This window comes from Eucalyptus grandis, chromosome 1 (assembly GCF_016545825.1).
Source record: "Eucalyptus grandis isolate ANBG69807.140 chromosome 1, ASM1654582v1, whole genome shotgun sequence".
In the NCBI taxonomy this organism is placed as follows: domain Eukaryota; kingdom Viridiplantae; phylum Streptophyta; class Magnoliopsida; order Myrtales; family Myrtaceae; genus Eucalyptus; species Eucalyptus grandis.
The window spans coordinates 22,713,839-22,732,983 of record NC_052612.1 but is presented as its reverse complement, the minus strand read 5'-3'; the positions used below and the strand labels follow the sequence as shown (position 1 = coordinate 22,732,983).

Sequence of the window (19,145 nt, the reverse complement as noted above, 5' to 3'; positions counted from 1 at the left end):
GCCTAAATGATGTTGACTGAGAGCAATTTTTTAAATTTCTTTGCTGTAGAGAGACATTTTCCTCCAATAGGCACAACATGCCTAAAGAAGCAAAACCCAAATCAAAACTGGTCGGCGGCGGAAGTCTTTGATCATTCTGCTCAACTAGTCAAAACCCTAGCTAAATTATTGGTGCTTGACCGTATCGTGCTCGTCTTCTTGTTAGGATCACAAGAAGACAAACTCCTCCTTCAAGAATCGCACGAAACGAGCTCAGAGTGACTATGCTCCATTTCCTCGCTCGAAGCTACGAGCGTGAACCAACGCAAAATCTTTAGGGCCTTGCGGAGTTCGTACCGCCATCGAGGCAGAGCTCGAGTACAGAGCTCGAGTACGATCGTCGAACGGGAACCATATAGATTCATTCGCGTTCCCACACGTGCGACGACCAACCCCACTCTCCAGTTCGCCACTTCCCAGACCTCACTCGCTCGCCTCGAAAACAAACAAGAACGAGGAACAGCAGAGAAACAAGCACAGCCCAGGCTGAGCGCTTTCTCCTCGCCGTCTCCTCGCCTCCTACTCCTCCTTCTCTTGGCCTTCTCTCATTGCTGCATAAACCTTCAAGAAATCCCCACCCAGATAGGAGAAAAGATCAAGTGGGTGTTCTTCTTTCGCTTCTCATCTCCCTTCCCAGATCTCTTCTCGAGCTGGGTCGTCACTGAGGAGCTGCGAAGGGCGTCCATTCGTCTTTCTAGTGAAAAGGGGTTAATCTTTCAAAGCTTTATCTGAAAAGGCTTTCTCAACATCGCCTGTTTCTAGTTGTCGGGTTTTGTTTACGATAGTTATCGGTTGCTAATTCGTCGACCCTTCTAATTTTTATTGAGGCATAGACATGGCGAGTTATTCGTCGATGGTTGCGGCATTGCAACTCGCGAGTTTGGAAAACAAACTTGTTCTGAAGAGAGTTTATTCTTTCAAGTCGATGCCCGGTAATTATGTCCTCAAGCGGTCCGTAAATGAAGTAGCTTTGTCGCTTCATAGTAAGGCTAGTGTCCGTCGATGCTCTGTGGGGAAAGTGGAGAAGTTTGTGGTCATGATGAGCGTGTCGCAGCCACAGGATGAGTCCCAGTCTGTTGGTGCGGTTAACACCGGGATTTTCGAAGAAAAGGGAGCTAGCGGAGTAGCGGGGAAGAATCTTAAGATTGTGGAAGATGACTATGAGTTGGTGACAGATCAGAATGGTAATGGCGGGGATAGCTTCGACGGTATTGGCGGCAACGGGGGATTCTCAAATGGGAGAGGTGGTGGCGGAGGTGGTGGCAGAGATGGTGATGACGGGAATGACAAGGAAGAGGAGGAGTTCGGGCCTATCATGAAGTTTGAGGAAGTGATGACGGAAACCAAGGCGCGGGGGGTTACTCTTCCTCCGGATATGTTGGAGGCGGCAAAGAGTGTCGGGCTTCGCAAGGTTCTTCTGGAAAGATTCCTGGATTTGCAGGTAGATCTATCGCGGTTTCTTGTGCTCATTCATTGGTAACGGAAGTATCAGGCGTAGATATCTTTTGGAAAGAAATTGTAGAAGGCGCTACTCTTTCCCCTTATTTTGTTATTGTTGCTGCTAATTTTTGCCCCCTTTCTTATGCTTATTGTAGGGTTCCAGCTGGCCATTGGGCTTTGCAATAAAGTCATGTTCCATGCTTCGGAATCGAATGTTGGCTGATCCATCATTTCTATTTAAAATTGGAACAGAGGTTTGTTACTTGCTTTAAGGAAGTGTCATCCCTGGAACCTGAATACCTTCTGTGTTGACTTTTTAACAGCTTTAACAAACTGCCTATTAACTGCTCTCCTTTTTAAAAGCTATGCCATTTTCACTGCATTACTGTACTGTGCTTTTGTTTTTGGTTAGTCATGTACCCTGTCATCTTCATATGGCCATGAAGCTATTATCATGGTTAAGAGACCCAACGCAGAAATATTAGGGAAATTTTAATAACTAATAATTCTTCAGGATGACCAATCTCATACTATTGTTCCTGTTTTTGCTCATGTTGGTATGGTATGAAAGCTCATCTATCAATTTGTATTGTTTCCCCTGACAATTAATTATTAATTTATAACAGATAGTTATTGATTCTTGTTGTGCAACAATTGCGGAAGTTCAAAAGAGGGGCAAAGACTTCTGGGCAGAATTCGAGCTGTATGTCGCAGATCTTTTGGTTGGGGTGGTGGTCAACATTGCTTTAGTTGGTATGCTAGCTCCTTATGCTAGGATTGGTCAACCTTCTTTTGCCAAGGGATTCCTCGGGCGCATGCAGCATGCATATGCAGCCCTTCCTAGCAGGTTCAGTTCATGCTTTATCTTAATGAATTATAAGTCCTTGAGTGGCTTCGGATTTTTCAATGTCACAGTAGAGTAGGCATAAGTTGCTACATTGCTATGCATTAGTGATTCTTTCACTACTGCTAAAAATTCGTAGAGAAAAATGACTTATCACTCTGTTACATTTGTGATTCATAATGTTTCTTAGTGTATTTGAAGCTGAAAGACCAGGGTGTAGATTTTCTGTAAATCAGAGAGTAGCCACATACTTCTATAAGGTGAGCTTCCTTGGTGTAGATTGAATTTTAGTTTTTCATATAAATAAGTAGAGAGCTGTAATAGTAAGTTAATGTTTTTCATTCTCTACAACAATTACAGGGAGTCCTGTATGGTGCAGTTGGGTTTGCATGTGGTATCATAGGACAAGGAATCGCGAATCTGATCATGACAACAAAGCGGTATAAATTTAATTTTGCATGTTTGGCATGTTAATAACATCTTTTCGGTCATTGCTTTCAACTTTTTTCATCATTTTGCTCACAAGAAGAGCATGGGTGTCTGGATTTTTGCCTTCAGAGTTATAAGGAAAATATCTAAACAATGTGGGATTGTGGAGGTGATTGGCGTTCTGTTGCATCTACACTGCTCATTATGCAATTTTTGCATCTCTGTCCCTTCATGTACTGTCTGTCGTGTATGCCTTTCCCTTGTCTATGGTGTTCCTACATGATTTATTTTCATTTCAATCATCCTGAAGTAATTTAGAAGTGACTTAAGCATGGAAGCTGCAAAATAAGTCGAATGGGGTACATTCACTTTTTAGTAACTTTGAAATTAAAAGTCAATGTCTCCAACATGCCAAAATTGAGGTTGGGCAATAAAAATGACAAAGCTTTGGCATTTTGTGGCTTGAACCCTTACAATAGCACGCTATTTGTTCATCTGAATTGAAGCCAAAGGAAAAGCTGAATTACTTTTTTTTCTATAAGCAGAAGAGCTGACTTCGAGAACATCTGTTATGTCCTCTAATTAAGTACTTGTAGAGGGATGGTCAGAAGTGACCTTTCTTTTTTACCTTCTTTGTCTTTATGATTCTTATTGTTAATAACACGTGGCATGTCCAGAATCTGTTTGATGTAATGGTGCTCGCCTTTCCTTCTCCTCTGACTGTATGCTCATCCTTTACTTCCCATGTAACTTATGGAGTTCCTTAGAAGAACCTAATTCCACCTTGTGCAAATTATTTGTGCATATAAGCAAAAATGTATTGGATCTGAGCTACTTTTGTCTCTTCATTCTGACTATTCAATTGATTCGAATGTTTCTTGTTATATGTATCTTGTCCCAGACTTTCACTTTAATCTTCCATTTGCGTTTTTAGGAACATAAAAAAATCTGAAGAGGACATTCCAGTGCCACCTCTTGTGAAGAGTGCAGCTCTTTGGGGTAATTCTTAAGTTACAAATTATATTACTTATAGCATACTAAGCAAAATTTGTTAACATTCTGTCGATCTTACCGATTTGCCCATCTCTTCTTCACTGCTATGATATTTTTTGTTTCTCAGTCTCTCTTGATTACCTCAAACTTTTGATCCGCATATTTCCCTGATTCTTTACATGCTCTCAATATAGTTCCTTTGTTTCTCCTACCTTTTTTTTCTACTCGAATTGTGGCGTTGTCTGTATGTTACGTGCCCCTTGTCAACAACATAATAGCTGTATCATCATGGTGGAACATGATTTTCTTTGCACAAATCTGCTGCATCAAACTTTTCACAATGATGATAGATGATAGTTTCTTCAGTTGTGACAATGTACTAAAATTTGAGTGGATATTGCCATATGAGAATGGTCTGAACCATCTCCTCGGCCAAAATACCAAATTATCTCTGTAGTTGTTGCTCTTATGAGTATTTAATATTGAATGATCCACTTGAAAATAAATCTCTTGTCTATCATGGCTACTTTCATGTTCATTATTTCCTGTTCCTTTTTCCACTTGTTACCTAGAGGAATGTAATATAAGCCTCAAGCAGTAACCGATGAGCTAATTAGGTGCTTGTCAACCTTCCAGGTAATAATTCAACCAGCCCCACTAATACCTTCTCCTTTGTTTATTTTGTATCTCGAAACTCGCAGGCGTGTTTCTTGCTGTCTCTTCCAACACCCGGTATCAGATAATCAACGGACTAGAGAGACTGGTGGAAGCATCGCCTCTTGCCAAGCGTATGCCGCCCGTCGCAATGGCCTTCACGGTGGGGGTACGTTTCGGAAACAACATATATGGTGGCATGCAATTCGTGGACTGGGCAAGGTTGAGTGGAGTGCAATAGTTATCTAATTTTGTCCCCTTCAGTCATCAGCTCATCGATTGTAAGTCTAGATGCTTCGGGCCATTTGGTTAGACTGCATCAGGGCATGTATCCCCCTGGAATAGGCGTCGAAATCTTTATTAACGCTTGGTGATTTCTGAGGCCGGGTTCGAATTCCTGCTTGGCCATAATGCAGAGATTGAGTGTTGCTCTTGACCTTAGGAAGTTTTTCTGCAGAAATGAATTTGTAACATACTGTGGGAATAGCGCATCAAGTGTCAAAGGGCTAACTTGTTCACAGATCTGAAAAGATCGAATTTCTGTGGTCTGGTTTGTTGATATATGTGATCATTGTGGTCATTGTCCTGGGCATAGGGAGCTACCAGTGCTTGTTGGTACCGGCTTAAACAGGCCGGGCCTGAAGGGGTTTTTGGATCCAGCATGAGCAGACCAGGTGCGGTTTTTCCGGCCTGGCTTGTAAGCTCAGTTCTGAGTAAAAACAGAAAATGGGCCTGGATAAATGAATCAAGGACATTCCAGGCTAGTTTGGGCCAAACCTGATTTTATTATCACACATGTTTTTCCAAAGTGTTATTTATCATCGATTTTGAAAAATTCAGCATATAGTTATCAGATAAGTAGGTCTAATTCCTTTAAAAAATCCCCCAACTTTTAGGTTCAGCTAAATTCTTTAAAAAAAAAAAAAAAAATCTAAACTTTAAGTTTATTCTCAAATCTATCTTGATTTTTTTTTTTAAACAATCACCAACTTTCAATCTAGTCTCCAATATAGTCCTTTAACCCTCCATCTGAGCTGACCCAAAAAAAAAAAAAAAAAAAAAAAAAACCTCTATCCGAAAATGGTCATTAGCATCACATAGAATTTCTATGTTGGTAACAAGTCCATGTTAGCAAGATGACGAGAAAAATTATCTCCAAAATTGAAACTTTTTTTGGATATGAAAGGGAAATTAAGGATGACTAACAACAATTTTTGGACGGAGATCTAAGGGGAGCAGATTTTGGACTAAATTTAAAGTTGGTGATTTTCTGAACACAAAAAAGTTTGACCAATGATTTTTTTTTACCAAAAAAATTCCAGGCGGATTTGAAATGGACCTAAAATTGGGGCATTTGTTAAGACAAAAAAAAAAAAATTATGGTAGAATTGCGACTATAACTAAAATTTGGGGCTTTTTGAGAAAATTAGCCCAAATGATTAAGATGATATGGGGCCATCAAGAGTTCATTCAGAGGCCCATGATGCCAAAGGCCGAAGGAGGCGTAGGTGTCTGACGCCTCCTTTGGCCTAAAACAGTTAACCCTATATATATATATATATTGGGACATGCCTTAGTTTGGCCCTTAGACCGCATCATTTTTGGTGAAGTTTCCACTTGATTATTAATCTCAACTTGGTTTTGGCTTTATTGGATTTTTAAATAGTTAGTTGTTTATTTCCTAACTTTTGTATTTCGAAATTCGAAACACATTCTCATATTTTTGGAATTTTTTTAAATGGACTAACAGATGAACTAATTAGACTCGACCATCTCAATCTTAATAATCCATACCAACACTAAGGACAAAAACTTAAAAAAGCTCCAACGTCCGACCCTATTAACTCCTAGTCCTAAAATATTTGTTCGAAACCATGCGAATGCTCGCATGAGAAGATAATACAAGGGCATGCCTACACCGCCCCACCCGACATTAAAGATTCCAACATGGATTTTCCCACCCGTTCATCTATTCAATCGAATTCATCTCGCAAATTTTGCTCTTATGCGACGCCCTCGAAAGGGGGTGATCCGTGTGAGCTCGAGGTTCATCCGTCTAAAGCGAGATTCTCCTAAACCATGGTTTGGCATCACTATCGAGCCGAAGACGATGATGCCATCACCATCATCCATGGTGATGCTGCGAGATTCTGCACACTGACTGACATTCTTTATCTCAGTCTTTTCCCGGTCAAAGACAGGAGGAGAAGAAGAAGCCAGCCTGCTCTTCTCCCGCTCTCGACCAGATGGAACGAACCCGCAAAAGCTGCAAAGATGCAAAAGCAGCGCAAGCAAAGCTCGGACGGGTTTTGACCGGGCTCGCTCCCGACCCCGACCCCTCGTTCGTTCCCCCTTTTGAACCGCCGTCCAATCGGCTCCCTACACGTGGCGAAAGCCCGCCTCGTCTCCCCCTCCTCTCGCTGCCACGCAACGGCTACTAGCCCCCTGCCCCGTCGGCAGCTTCCCGCCTCTTTTCTCACCTCTTCCTCTCCCCTCCCATTTATAAATTCACTCGCGTCTCCACCTTCGTCCGCCTCCAGTCGATCGAATTTTTGTTCTTTCTTGCGTCGAGAATCGACCGGACCCCGTTCTTGATTCGTTCTCCGCCGCGAGAAAGCCGCCCCCACCATGACCAAGATCGACACCCTCCGTCGGTTCATCCTCCCTTGCTTCGCCCCTCCCTTGGCCGCCCCGCCAACCGCCGCCGCCCCCGCCAAGAAGCGCATAAGCACCTCGCTTAGAGACTATATTTATGACGACCCCAGAGTTCAAGAACTCAATCTTGACCTTGATCGAGTTCGGAAGGGGAGCGACGATGTGGAAGACGACGGACCCGTTTGGGACGCCGCCGGCTCGACGTCCCCGCTGGCCGTGGCGCCCCCGCGCCCCTCCAAGACCATGGCGATCGGCACCATCTTCGGCCCGCGCCGCGGGCACGTGTGGTTCTGCGTGCAGCACGACCGCCTCTCCACGAAGCCCTCCCTCCTCCTCGAGCTCTCGATCCCGACCCAGCAGCTGGTCAAGGAGATGCAGTCGAGCGAGCTCGTCCGCATCGCCCTCGAGTGCTCGGCCGACTCGGAGCCCGGGCTCGGCTCTTGCCCCCTGCGGTCCGTGCCCGTGTGGACCCTCTCCTGCGACGGGCGGAAGCTCGGCTTCGCGACGAGGAGGAAGGCGAGCGAGCAGAACCGGTCGATGCTCAAGACGATGCAGTCGATGACGGTCGGCGCCGGCGTCATACCATCCGGGACCGGGTCCGCGCTCTCCGAGGAGATCATGTACATGCGGGCGAATTACGAGCACGTCGTGGGCAGCGCCGACTCGGAGTCCTTCCATCTGATCAACCCGGACGGCTGCCCCGGTCAAGAACTCAGCCTGTTCTTGCTCAGGACCCGATAAATTATACAGGAGTTTCTGAGTTTCTTCCTAAGGTGCAGATCGAATCGACATCTTTTGAATCCCGACTTTGACAGAGCGCGAATTCAAGAATCTTCGTGCAAGTTGGCTTAGCCTAGTTCACTGATTTAGAGAGAGAGAGAAGTTGAACACAGATGTGATCTGCTTTTAGAACTGATGCTCAAGAAGTTCTTGGTCTCCAAGAAAGTAGATCACTGAGAGGACATGTAACTTTATCTGGACGTGCCCTCTTTCTTTTTCTTCCTTAGGCTTTTGGTTTTGTTGATGGGTATACGTGGTAGGCTAGAAGGAGAAAAGCTTATTCAAGAGCAAAGAGAAAGTTCCATTTTTTCGACAGTCTTTTCGGTACTTTTCTGTAGTTTCCAGATTGATGCAGAGATTCTTCTCGGGATTCTTGTAAAACTTTGAACAGCGAGTGAAATGAAATACCAGAAGTCTTCTACATTTGAGTTCCCCAGGAGCCTTTCGAATTAGTCATAACCTTTTGCTCAGATCGGTTTGCTCGTTTTAGTCAGAAAGAATTGGGTTGATTTGCGTTCTTGATGAGCAGATTTTTGGAACCCAGTATGATATTGTTGGGGGGAAATCGGGTAATAATTCACCATGAACTAAACCTAATCGATGATCAATTTCATTCCCAAAACAAAACCGACTAAAATCGACTCAGCCCCAGCAACAACTAGCAGTGTGTTCCAACAAGACAACCTTAAAATAAGTAAATATAATGATAAAATATTAAAGAAACATGAAAACAACATCAAATTTTTTCACATGGAAAACCACTACTTAAAAAACTTCCATAATCACAAAAAAATAATAGGATCCAAAAGGTTCTTCTTTAGGCATAGAGGCTTCACATCCACAAATACAACAATATTTTATCACCACAAATTTTTTTTTTTTTTTTTGGATAAAATTATCACCACAAAGGTTAGTTAACACAAGGAACAAGAAAGATTTAGACTAGAGATAACTTATAGAAGAATTTCAACAAACAAAATCCATTAACTTGTAGACCTCAATCACACAAACAATATACTGAAATTTAAGCCAATTCCAACCATGTTTGGCAGTCGAATCTTTGCCACCCCTCCTTCTTTGCGTGTTCTTCTAGATGAAAGCCCCCTCCCCTCCCTTTCTAGTGTGCAAGAGAGTTCCGTCACTTCATTTCTTTTCCTTGGAAACTTCCTCTCTTTTTTTATAATATTGGGTTAGCTCTTGCCCCCATAAAGAGGCGGCTAGCCGATAAATCTCTGATTGTGCTGATATCTCAAATATTGTAAGACTCAATTATTCTCATTAATCATGTATCGTCGATAGTATTTCATTCCAAATTAGCTTGTCGAAGGCCCAAAAGATGAACTTGAACTACTGATCATCCCCTTTAAGCATCACTTTAGCGGCTCGTGTTGCAGCAGCATCACTGTGTAAGCGAATTCCGAACCCCTTTCGGCACTTTTATTTATAATGTCCCAAAATCGAGCTTAGCGATTCCATGCTGCTTAGAGGTACTTTGTCCCCAACATTGGACAGGGAAGTTGATTCTTTCTATAGATTCCTCACTTTGAGAAAAGGAATAAGCAAACATAAAAGGAGAAGGAAAAAAAAAATAGAAATAAAAGGAAGGGCTAGAACTGTTTTGCATCAAACATGGACCACTTGCCATGAAGCAGACAAACAAGAAGTTTCCAGCCACATTATAAATCTCCATGCCTGCATTTGTTGTCCATAAACATTCCGAATTCTGTCTTTTACTCGGGTGATCTTGGAGCCTATCGTAGTTCAAGTTGCAGTCGTGTTCCATGTGCGAACGTAGTCCAGGAACTTCACCTTGATTAACGACGAAAAAGTTGCATCCCTACATAAGAAACAGGGTCAAAGCAAGATATTTTTCAGTACCCGTTCATGGAATTGAGCTGGAAGATTCTGAAACGCGCAAGTGAACTCAGCCACCACTCGTTGCTTCAACTTACTTATAGCATCCTGCTGGTATAAATGTTGGCAATACCAGTTTACTCTCCTTGAAGGTTTTTCTTCTTCTTTTTCAATTGATACGAGGTTTCGGTGAGATGCTGGAGGGACGAGCTGTAGTGCGCGAGGCAGACATGGCAGAAGCGATGCGTAGCCATGTAATGGACTTAGCCTACCAAGCTCTGGACCTCCATGAATCCGCCGATTTTCAGGCCATTGCTCATCATATCAAGCAGGTCACAGACCCACCTAGCAATATTCTCTGTTTAATCTGAATTAATCTTTTGGTGTTGGCATGCTGCCCTCTTCATCTGTGGAGAATTACTTTTCTTTTTGGAGCATGAGTTGAGTTTTCTTCTCGAAACTAGATGGAATTTACAACAAAGTAGGGTGAGACAAGTGATGAATTATGGTTTCTCTGGTAGTATGTCATAATTCTGCTGGAGGATCTTAATAGGATAATTGCACTGAGAAGGCACTAGCTTTGCTCTACCTTTGCACGGTTTGAAGGGTAACCATTATTATTGATTCAACCACTTGCTAAATACTCTGCTTCTTCTTTTCGCAAAGAACTTACAGGTAAAAAGTTCTCTTAGTCAGATTTCAGGTCCTTCTAATCTGCACCAGTTTTGCTGCAGCACCTATTTAGCTGGGGAAAAAAAAGGTCCTAAATTAACTGGAAAATTTTCATTAGGAATAGTTCGTGTTCTATTTGCAATCTTACTTGATGAGTGCTGTCTTGCTGACTCGAAACTCAAGCTAGTTGTGAGGAGAGTGTGTTAACTCATCATATGAATGACAACAGAAATTTGATGAAGCTTACGGTTCGTCGTGGCACTGTGTGGTCGGGAAGGACTTTGGGTCATGCATCACTCATTTATGCGGGTGCTTCATATTCTTCCACATCGATGCCATGGAGTTTCTCATCTTCAAGGACGGCAAGGACTTCACCGAAAGCAAGGAAGAGGCGGTTGGAGCCCTGCAAAGGAGCACAAGCAGTTCTTGAACTTTCTATATTCTCATCTCAGGTCGATTCTCTTTCTTTGCCCCCACTAATAGTGCAATCAGACATGACGTTAACTATAATATTCGTCAAATCTGTCTGGCATCTTCCAGGCAAGACGAGTGGGTTTAATATTATTCTTGGGCATATTCAAGCTTGCAGAAGAAAAAGATATGCTTTTCTTCGATTGGAAAGCTCCGTGTTATCCACGAAACGAGCCTCTCTAAATTGGTTGGTGGTGCTGAATTACCTGTCACTGTTGCTCTCCTATTTAGCTATTTCTTATCACATAATCGAGGATGAAGTCGTGACGTATCATCTAATAAAGAATTCCAAGTGATCTCGATAACCATTTGACGAAACTCGTTAAAGTAAAGCTGCGAAATGACCGGTGAACCAACCATTAATTTATCCCCTCATAGGAAACACGTATCAAACAAGAGAAGATCGCAAGTTCAAGCAGGTCGACCTTCATCACTGAAAATAGAAAAAGGAGATGAGTAATACCAACGCACGAGATTCTCTGTCGAGTAGAGACTCCCGTAAAGGACGTGCAAATTCATGCCAATAATTTCAATACAACAAAACGAGAAAGAAAAAGGGTAGACAGTTTCTGTACCATGACTGTCTCACTCGAGATAGATTTGTTATACAAAGGAAGTCACCAGAAAGTGCAGCCAGTTTTGTCGGAGCGCAAAGACCGCGGGAATCCACGCTGATAATGTCAATACAACAAGAGGAGACAGTTTCTGTACTATGATTTTAGCTGTTTTGCTCGAGATAGATATCTTACACAGAGGAAGTTCCCAGAAAGTGCAGCTACTTTTGTCCGAGAGCACGAAGACCGGAAGAATTGCTCGATCCTTACAGAAGAGAAGAACAGAAAACCCCTCCAGCTCTTCATTATCGATAAGGAATAGATAATCCACAACCTGAGGATTAGATGCAATTGGTGAGATGATCCAAACCTCAGGATGCAGATTACCTGTTCCTCACCCGATAGAAATCATCTCAGCTCATAGATCTATAACACGATTTGGCATCGTTAGCAGATGGAGGATCAGAAAGAAAATTTTTACTAAGGAACCGCCTTCTACGAGGAAGGACTTTGAGGGTAATGAGCCTGAAGCTTGAGAATTTATACTGGATTTAAAGCTAACGTGATATGAAATATATATTAATTAACTAAGACGTATGAACGAGAGGTTAGAAGGCTTGTGAAGGCTTGTGAATCTTAGCAATAAACCATGATAGGTTCTTGTTTTGATTCTTGTTCTTCCCATAGCCAATGATGTGAGAAGAATTTCTTTTCCTCGGTAATGAAATTCCGCTTGACCGCTTTTGACGGAGGATCGACTTAACTAATAAAGAAAACACTTAAATTCTCCCTGAAATGATTATAACTGACCTTTTGGAGGACACAAGCAAGAGATTTAGAATCGTCAGCTAGTTTTGTCGATACAATTAGTGTGCTTGAAGCTATCTCAGTATAATTCACTTGGAATAATCTGAAAATGCTTTTATAGGTACTTCTGTTCTATTGATATGATGTCTCGCAGCCGATGTCTCGCTTTCAGAAATGATAGGGTGTAAAAAATGGAAAGAGGGGTCTCATCACTTCCTCAAATATAATCTGGTTTTTGTGGTCTCCAGCTGCTTTCTAATCATATTCTTATTCCTAACTAGTTCTATAGCCACCACAAAGCTTGTGTTCTTGGAGGGATATATGCCACGTACGTGGCGAGCGCGAGTCGATTCGCTCATTCAATGACCCGTTTTAGCATGTCCCTACTACACTTCAACACGTGTCGACACAAATATCATCTGATGCCCGTTCTTTCCAGGAGTGTGCTCATGCTGTGATGCTGTACTAAATCCTGCATGACATTGACATTTCCCAACCAATGCCAAACATCTTTCTCACAAACTGTGGTTAGTGAGGTGCTCACGGTTTTTTTGTCCAAGTGTATATTGTCTTTACCACGAATTATTTTCCTTGGTTAACAATAATTGTACTTTTGCCAAAGATACATCACTGGTTCACAGGACCAGTACAATGCGCCAAAAACCCAGCTTCCTATACTTCGGTAATTTCATTGGTATGTTCAACCATGCCGTGTTCATGGTGCTCCCAAGTGTAAAACTTTCTGATCCTTCACTTGAGCTGAACTTACTTCGCTCCATGTCACGCATCGAGTACATTCATGTTACTAGCTAGTTCGACAGGTTTTGTCACAAGGAAGCCCATCGATATCATAATTCGCCTCATTGAAAACATCATTAAGAAAGAATAACCGATCAAAGCATAGAAAAATCGGCAACACGACACAAGATGGTATCAGCAGCTTTGCAAGTTGCAGAAGAAGTAGAGAAAGGAGGGAAAGCTCTGATGCAGATTGCAGCATTCGATTCTAGTTAGAATAGGCATAAGAGGAGGAAAAAATAAACGCAAAGCCAATCATGTATGGGTCCCTTGACAGCTAACGCAATTCTACGTCGTACTATTTGGAGAATCCATGCCATGGCCTATTAAGCATTTCTCCCAAAAAAAAAAGAGGAAATAGAACATTCCTCATTTTCTCGAATCATTTTACCAGGTCAAACTAACTCGCGCTTTAGATAAATTACGCATCTCGCATTAGATCCCACAAAGAAAATCTCAAATATGCGAAAATTGTCTACTGCGATGTGATTGATTCTGTCCACTACAATATATATCGAATATGAATCCAAATCTAATATTCCTCATTTAGTTTATCCGCAATATACCAAGTAATCACGGATATTTGAGGGCCTAAGTGCCTTTGATTGGAGCGTTTTCAGTCTATACTTCTCTCTTTGAATCATTGCATCCACAAAAAAGATTTGGCACACGACCACGCACCAGGCTGAGACATGAACCACACCGAAAGCATAGGCGATTCGAAGCAAACTTGGAAAAATGCCAAAGCCAATCGTGTCCTAGACCCCACTCAATCCCCCATATAAAGTTGCCGACTCCTCTAGGTTTAGGTGCTTGGCCAAAATTCTAGGCAAAAGATGTACGGTAATCAGGGCATAAATTCTCCATACAATCTCTTTTAACACTCCAAAGCACTACATGGAGCACTAGCCTAATTCGCGAGGGATGGGATCTTCATGATCGTGCAATCCAGAACTACTCAGCGGGCAACAGCCAGTTCGAACCGCATGAACTACCATCCAGGATCAAATTAACAAAGCCAGAATTTGGAAGCAGGAAATGATATTCCAAGTTTTCGATGTTTTGACTCTACTCCCTCGGCGGCTCAGCCCACCTCATCTATGATGAGGCATCCACCCGAGAAGGCGCGAGAGATCCAACTTATGATCTATCACGGTGCAACATCACCCCTTAAATTGTCAGATATGGGTTTCAGCCAAGACACGAAGCAACAGTCTGAACAAGATATAGTGCTCGGGCTCCAATCTGCTATGAGACATACGAGTGCATCGATGGAGATTATAAAGAGTTCAGTGCATCACAGAATTCACATACTAGATGCAGGATAATAGTTCGATCAATTTACAAATCCACATCGGATGATAGCAAACAAGGCCAAATCAGATCAATGACGAAACATAGGCAGTGCAAACTAGCCTTATAATAAGGTACTATATGATATATTAGAATTTTACAGAACTGTCTCATCGACAAATACATAATCTGCTGAGCGGATCACAAGAGCAAAGACCAAATCTGTAGCCTCATGGTACTTTGATTCTCCTCCAAAGATAAAGACCTAATTAACCTCAACTCCGTACAACTTCCAAAAGGCGAGCTAATTATGAACAGAAAAATTTGACCTCAAAATCACGACGGTAACAGCAAAATTAACCGCCATGGAACTTCATCACAAATATTGTAGATTCTTTTTATCCTACCTATCTACTTGCTACCTTAAAATCAACTGAATGTTTTCTCTTTTTTCTCATTACAATTTTGATGGACTCATTGTCAGCACAAGAAAGTGGTACATGGCTAATCCGGAGTAGAAATTCGAGATAGAAGCATCTTCAGTGTCTCATAGGTCATGAAAACAATGCCCACACTAGGGACAACCTTGTAGTATTCCGGAAGTATCCCTCTATACAAGCCACAGAAGCCTTCTGTCCTCATTATGTGCCCGAACATCCCAAACAAACCGCAATTGTAAATACGGGCTCGACCCCCAGCCCCTTCCAATTGCATCCTTCGTCTCACGAGATCCAGAGGAAATGTAGCTATAAGGGAAAAGCAAGAGGATTTTATGCAGAATTTAAGAATAAGAGATTATACTCAAGATAACTCCGTCTAGGCTTTCAATAACTCACTCAATAACTCAAATCGTGAAAAAGAACTCAGCAACTAGCAAAAAGCTTGCAAAACGGGAAGATCTTTTCTAGGAAGCAAGACTTAAATGGAACTTCCCAATTACTAACCAGTTGATGATGCAATCCCTGAGAGACTGCCACAAGCCAGACTGACCATCACAGTAGCGTCATTCGGCCTAATGTTAAGACAAAGAAAGATATACACTCACAGACCCAAAGAAGCATCAGACAGAAACAAATAAAAAGGCAAAATTTTCACCTTTGATATTGCCAAAAAGATCTCAAGCTTTCATACACAGAAAAACTTATTGCTATACTGGGTCCAACACCCTGCAAAACAGAAGATGCAGGGTAAACAGGTAAGTAGTAAGTGACTTCACGAATTTGAAGATACAGACACTTGAACCACAACCGTACCAATAACGTGGCTCCAAGCCCTCTATATAACCCCAAGAAGCCTTCCTCTCTACAAATGGTATTAAATGCGTGCCAAATACCTCTGTAGTACACTGTATTTGTCTGCAAAATCCACAAAGTGTGAAGACGAATTAAATGAAGAAAAATAGCCAAACATCACAAACCAAATCTAAAAGAATATGTATCTATCTCACAATCTATCTATATTAAGGGTAAGCATGGTTCCAAGGTAGAACCTGGAACCTGAAACCGACCAGTGAAAACCTGACCAGTTCCAAGTTCCAAGGTATGCAAGGTAGATTTCAAATTCCAAAAATTGTGGCCCCTATTTCGACGAGTAAGTTTCAAGTTCTAGGTAGATAGAACCTAGAATCTAGAACCTAGAACTTATAACCTGAAACTTGAAATAAGTTTATGTGTTTTTTTTTGTCTACATCTTTGCGTGATCTTAAGATATTGCATAACGTTCAATGATGAGTAGATAATCTGAAACCACTAATCTGAACTTTTATTTCATGACTGAAACTTCTATTTTGTTAATGTTTCGCATTATTCATCTGTCTAAATATTAGTTGTAGTTAATGAATTATAACAGTAAGTAGTAATCATTAAAGATAATGATTCACAAATATCGTTTAATTAATAATACAGTTGGAACCTACGCAAAACCTGGAACCAACCCTGGAAACTGTGACAGGGTAGGTTCCAAGTTCCAAGGTATGCAGAATAGGTTTCATGTTTCAAAAATGAAAAGCCTATTCTAGTGAGTAGATTCCAGATTTCAAGTGGAAACTGTACGGAAGCTGGAACTAGAACCTAGAAACACTCATCTTTAATCTATATGATCCATTGATACCTCTTGTTTTGACTTCCCCAACCCAAATAAACAAGTAGATGAGTAAACAGAAAAAGAAAAGAAAACACTACCCTAACAGCAGGGGAGCGAACACATGAGATTCAAAACAATGTAATTTTTTGACACGTACACACTCACCTGCGCAGCGAGGCGTGTCCTAACAAGATCCAGAGGATATGTCGCACTTGCAGCTGTTATTCCAGCCATTCCGCCACCTATGAAGTGTACACAAAGACCTGCACTGGCACTTCCTTTGCTATTTTCCCCAAGAATTGACTGTAACATCTGCAGAACTAAAAAAACACAATTAGGGACTCTTCATGATATCACTCTGCTCTAAGAACATCTTGGAATTGGCCAGAGTATTTTGTTACTGACACTTTTGTACCGTTCATAAGCATAAAAGTTGACCGAAGAGTAAGGAAGGCGATGAGCAATCGTAACCATATTTCCCTTCCAAAAGGCTCTAAACCCTTCTTCATTGGCAATGCGTGATGCCTCCTGCCATATGCTAGGCTTGCTCAGAGCTGCAACATCTGTGTGCATACCTTGCACCTTGGCAGATCAAATAACATACAAGATTCAATATCAAGTATATAAAAGCTACCATTTGATCAAAATACAAATTGCCATGAACCACAATATCTCCACCCTCTCATACACAAGGGGAAACACCACCCCCACCACCCACATAAAAAACCTACTCTCTGCCGTGATTTTTATATAATCCACCTCAAAGAAAGATATCCCAGGAAAAAAAAGTCTTCTGCATCAATATCAGGGGTTCAGATACCATCCAATTCCATTGTTAAAATTACAAAGACAACCACATCCAGTACTCCATCCTATTCTTCCTATTAGCAGAAAATTCTAAGAACTATGAAACTATTGATCTAATATCAATAGCTGATAAGAAGTTTCCAATTCGAAAATAAGCAGAGCCAGAAACCCACACAGGTTTTAGTTTCTAACCATCATATTGCCTCCGTGCCATGAGGTCAATCTCTCCATAATAGGTTTTGTGGAAATCCAGCAAAAGAATAGGCTGGACCAAGAAGAAATTTCGAGCATTTCCAACTTCTATATGCCAACATCTGTCTAGTTTATTGTACCTATAATAAGCTCCACATGATATGTCCCGTCCCCGCCAGCAAATTTCATTGTCAATGATTCTTCATCTCACATCACATAGCTTTCTTAAGTTCATCCATTCAGACAAAGCTTATATATGAGTCTGTAAGCAATAACTTCAGACCAAACTTAACACAATTCTGAACATTAACTTCAATAGAAATTCTTAGAACCAAAATCAATAACCGAGCACGGACCAAAGGAGACTCAACCCGCAAAAACATCAATCAAGCACATGAAACCCAACACAGATGTAACTGAAATCACAATAAACTGTTGAAGCACATTAGAAACCGCCAATGTCAGCACTACATGAATTTGCGAAAGTTACAGGTAGTGACAGGTAGAGAAGTGAAAAACAAAATATTTTCCTTTTCCATGTTAAATTCCAACTTCATTTTCAGTCTCAAAAGGGGAAATAAAAAGAAAAAAAGTCACATAAGAAACCCACTTCCTAAAGCTCATCACAAGGCAAATCCCCGAATCAAACATTCATTTTTAAGGAAGCAAACATTCAGCGGAAAATTCCAACGACCCTCGAATCAGAAAGGGCAAAAAACGATATCAAAAGAAATGGCTGAACCTGAAACAAGATGGTGAGGCGAGCAAGAGGCGCGGTACAAGTCTTGCTAAAAGCCCCGGCGACGCCGCCGGCCAAGAGCTGCTGCACGGTCCCAATCTGGGACTGGGGGTTCAAGCTCGGCTTCTTGAGCTGCTGCTGCGGCGGCGGCGGCGGCGGCGGCGGCGGCGGCGAGGGCTGCTGCTGCTGAAAGAAGCTCCTCGGCCCACCGTCAAGAACGCCGCCGTGGGCAGAACCGAGAGCCCTCTGGCCGCCTTCCATGACGACCCCGACTCGGGCCTCCACGCTCATGGCTGGATCACGCCGGTTCACCGCCGTATCAGGGTTCTCTCCGGGCGACCTGAGGGAGACACGACGCGAGCATCGACGTGGGTGCGAGGTGGAGAGCGTGTTCAAGAACCATAGAATTCGGAAAAACCCAGGAACCGGGTGTCCTGTGGGTACTGGAAAGGTTCTTCCTCCTTTCTTGCGGAATTCTTCTGGGAAAGATGGAGGTGGGTGACAAAACCCTAGACCCTACACCCCTAGAATTGCGACTGGAGGCTAATTTTGAAGTTGAAGAAGGGTTTTAAATTATTTTTTAAATTTGCGTACATACATATACGTATTCATATATATATAATGTAGGTTTTTTGTGGTATGAATTGGGTTAAAGTAGGAAAATTTGGTCTTTGGAATGAATTTTTATTTTTTTTCCGACACAATGGAAGATTCCGCAAATGCCACCACAATATTTCTACTGACTTGAGAAAAAAAGCATAGGTGGAACGATGATGACAAAACCTTAAACTTTAGAACCCTAAAATCACAGGTGGGGGCTATTTTTGATGTTGGAGGAGGAATTTAAATTATTTTTTTAATTGACATACATATATATATATATATATATATGTATTTATATATATTTTTGGTTGGTTTCGTGTGGTGTGAATTGGGTTAAATTAGGAAAAGTTTGGTGTCTGGAATAATTTTGTTTTTGTTTTTTCTTGCATAGTGTATGGACTTTGGATTTTGCACCTGAAATCATGTGAGAAAATCCTTT

General features: G+C 41.8%; 4 protein-coding genes and 1 long non-coding RNA gene across 6 annotated transcripts; 3 read left to right on the top strand and 2 right to left on the bottom strand.

Annotated features, from left to right (window-relative positions):
- Positions 1-218: 218 nt before the first annotated feature.
- Positions 219-4,991, top strand: LOC104433065 (protein RETICULATA, chloroplastic). Its single transcript, XM_039314344.1, has 8 exons — positions 219-746; positions 871-1,480; positions 1,635-1,733; positions 2,106-2,326; positions 2,514-2,583; positions 2,684-2,763; positions 3,687-3,751; positions 4,447-4,991. The coding sequence occupies exons 2-8, from the start codon at positions 875-877 to the stop codon at positions 4,638-4,640; spliced, it is 1,335 nt and encodes a 444-aa protein (XP_039170278.1). The 5' UTR covers positions 219-746; positions 871-874; the 3' UTR covers positions 4,641-4,991.
- Positions 4,992-6,918: 1,927 nt separating this feature from the next.
- LOC104435452 (protein MIZU-KUSSEI 1) lies at positions 6,919-8,266 on the top strand. Its single transcript, XM_010048203.3, has one exon. It carries the CDS (start codon positions 7,028-7,030, stop codon positions 7,793-7,795), a length of 768 nt encoding a protein of 255 aa, XP_010046505.2. The 5' UTR covers positions 6,919-7,027; the 3' UTR covers positions 7,796-8,266.
- A 975-nt stretch (positions 8,267-9,241) lies between these two features.
- LOC104433066 lies at positions 9,242-10,747 on the bottom strand. 2 transcript variants are annotated; one of them, XR_005548524.1, is made up of 4 exons: positions 10,608-10,747; positions 10,278-10,433; positions 9,787-10,148; positions 9,242-9,671 (listed from the first exon to the last, which is right to left on the bottom strand). It is a non-coding gene; the product is annotated as an uncharacterized LOC104433066 (long non-coding RNA). The 2 variants fall into 2 exon arrangements; XR_005548525.1 differs by lacking the exons at positions 9,787-10,148; positions 10,278-10,433 and having other exon boundaries at positions 10,608-10,742.
- Positions 9,839-10,981, top strand: LOC120290847 (dynein light chain-like). The gene is made up of 2 exons (XM_039307351.1): positions 9,839-10,020; positions 10,590-10,981. Exons 1-2 carry the CDS (start codon positions 9,883-9,885, stop codon positions 10,788-10,790), a joined length of 339 nt encoding a protein of 112 aa, XP_039163285.1. The 5' UTR covers positions 9,839-9,882; the 3' UTR covers positions 10,791-10,981.
- Positions 10,982-14,372: 3,391 nt separating this feature from the next.
- On the bottom strand, positions 14,373-18,651 carry LOC104433070 (mitochondrial substrate carrier family protein B). The gene is made up of 7 exons (XM_010045706.3): positions 18,107-18,651; positions 16,771-16,947; positions 16,531-16,677; positions 15,537-15,638; positions 15,379-15,449; positions 15,228-15,295; positions 14,373-15,029 (listed from the first exon to the last, which is right to left on the bottom strand). Exons 1-7 carry the CDS (start codon positions 18,392-18,394, stop codon positions 14,788-14,790), a joined length of 1,095 nt encoding a protein of 364 aa, XP_010044008.2. The 5' UTR covers positions 18,395-18,651; the 3' UTR covers positions 14,373-14,787.
- Positions 18,652-19,145: the final 494 nt, after the last annotated feature.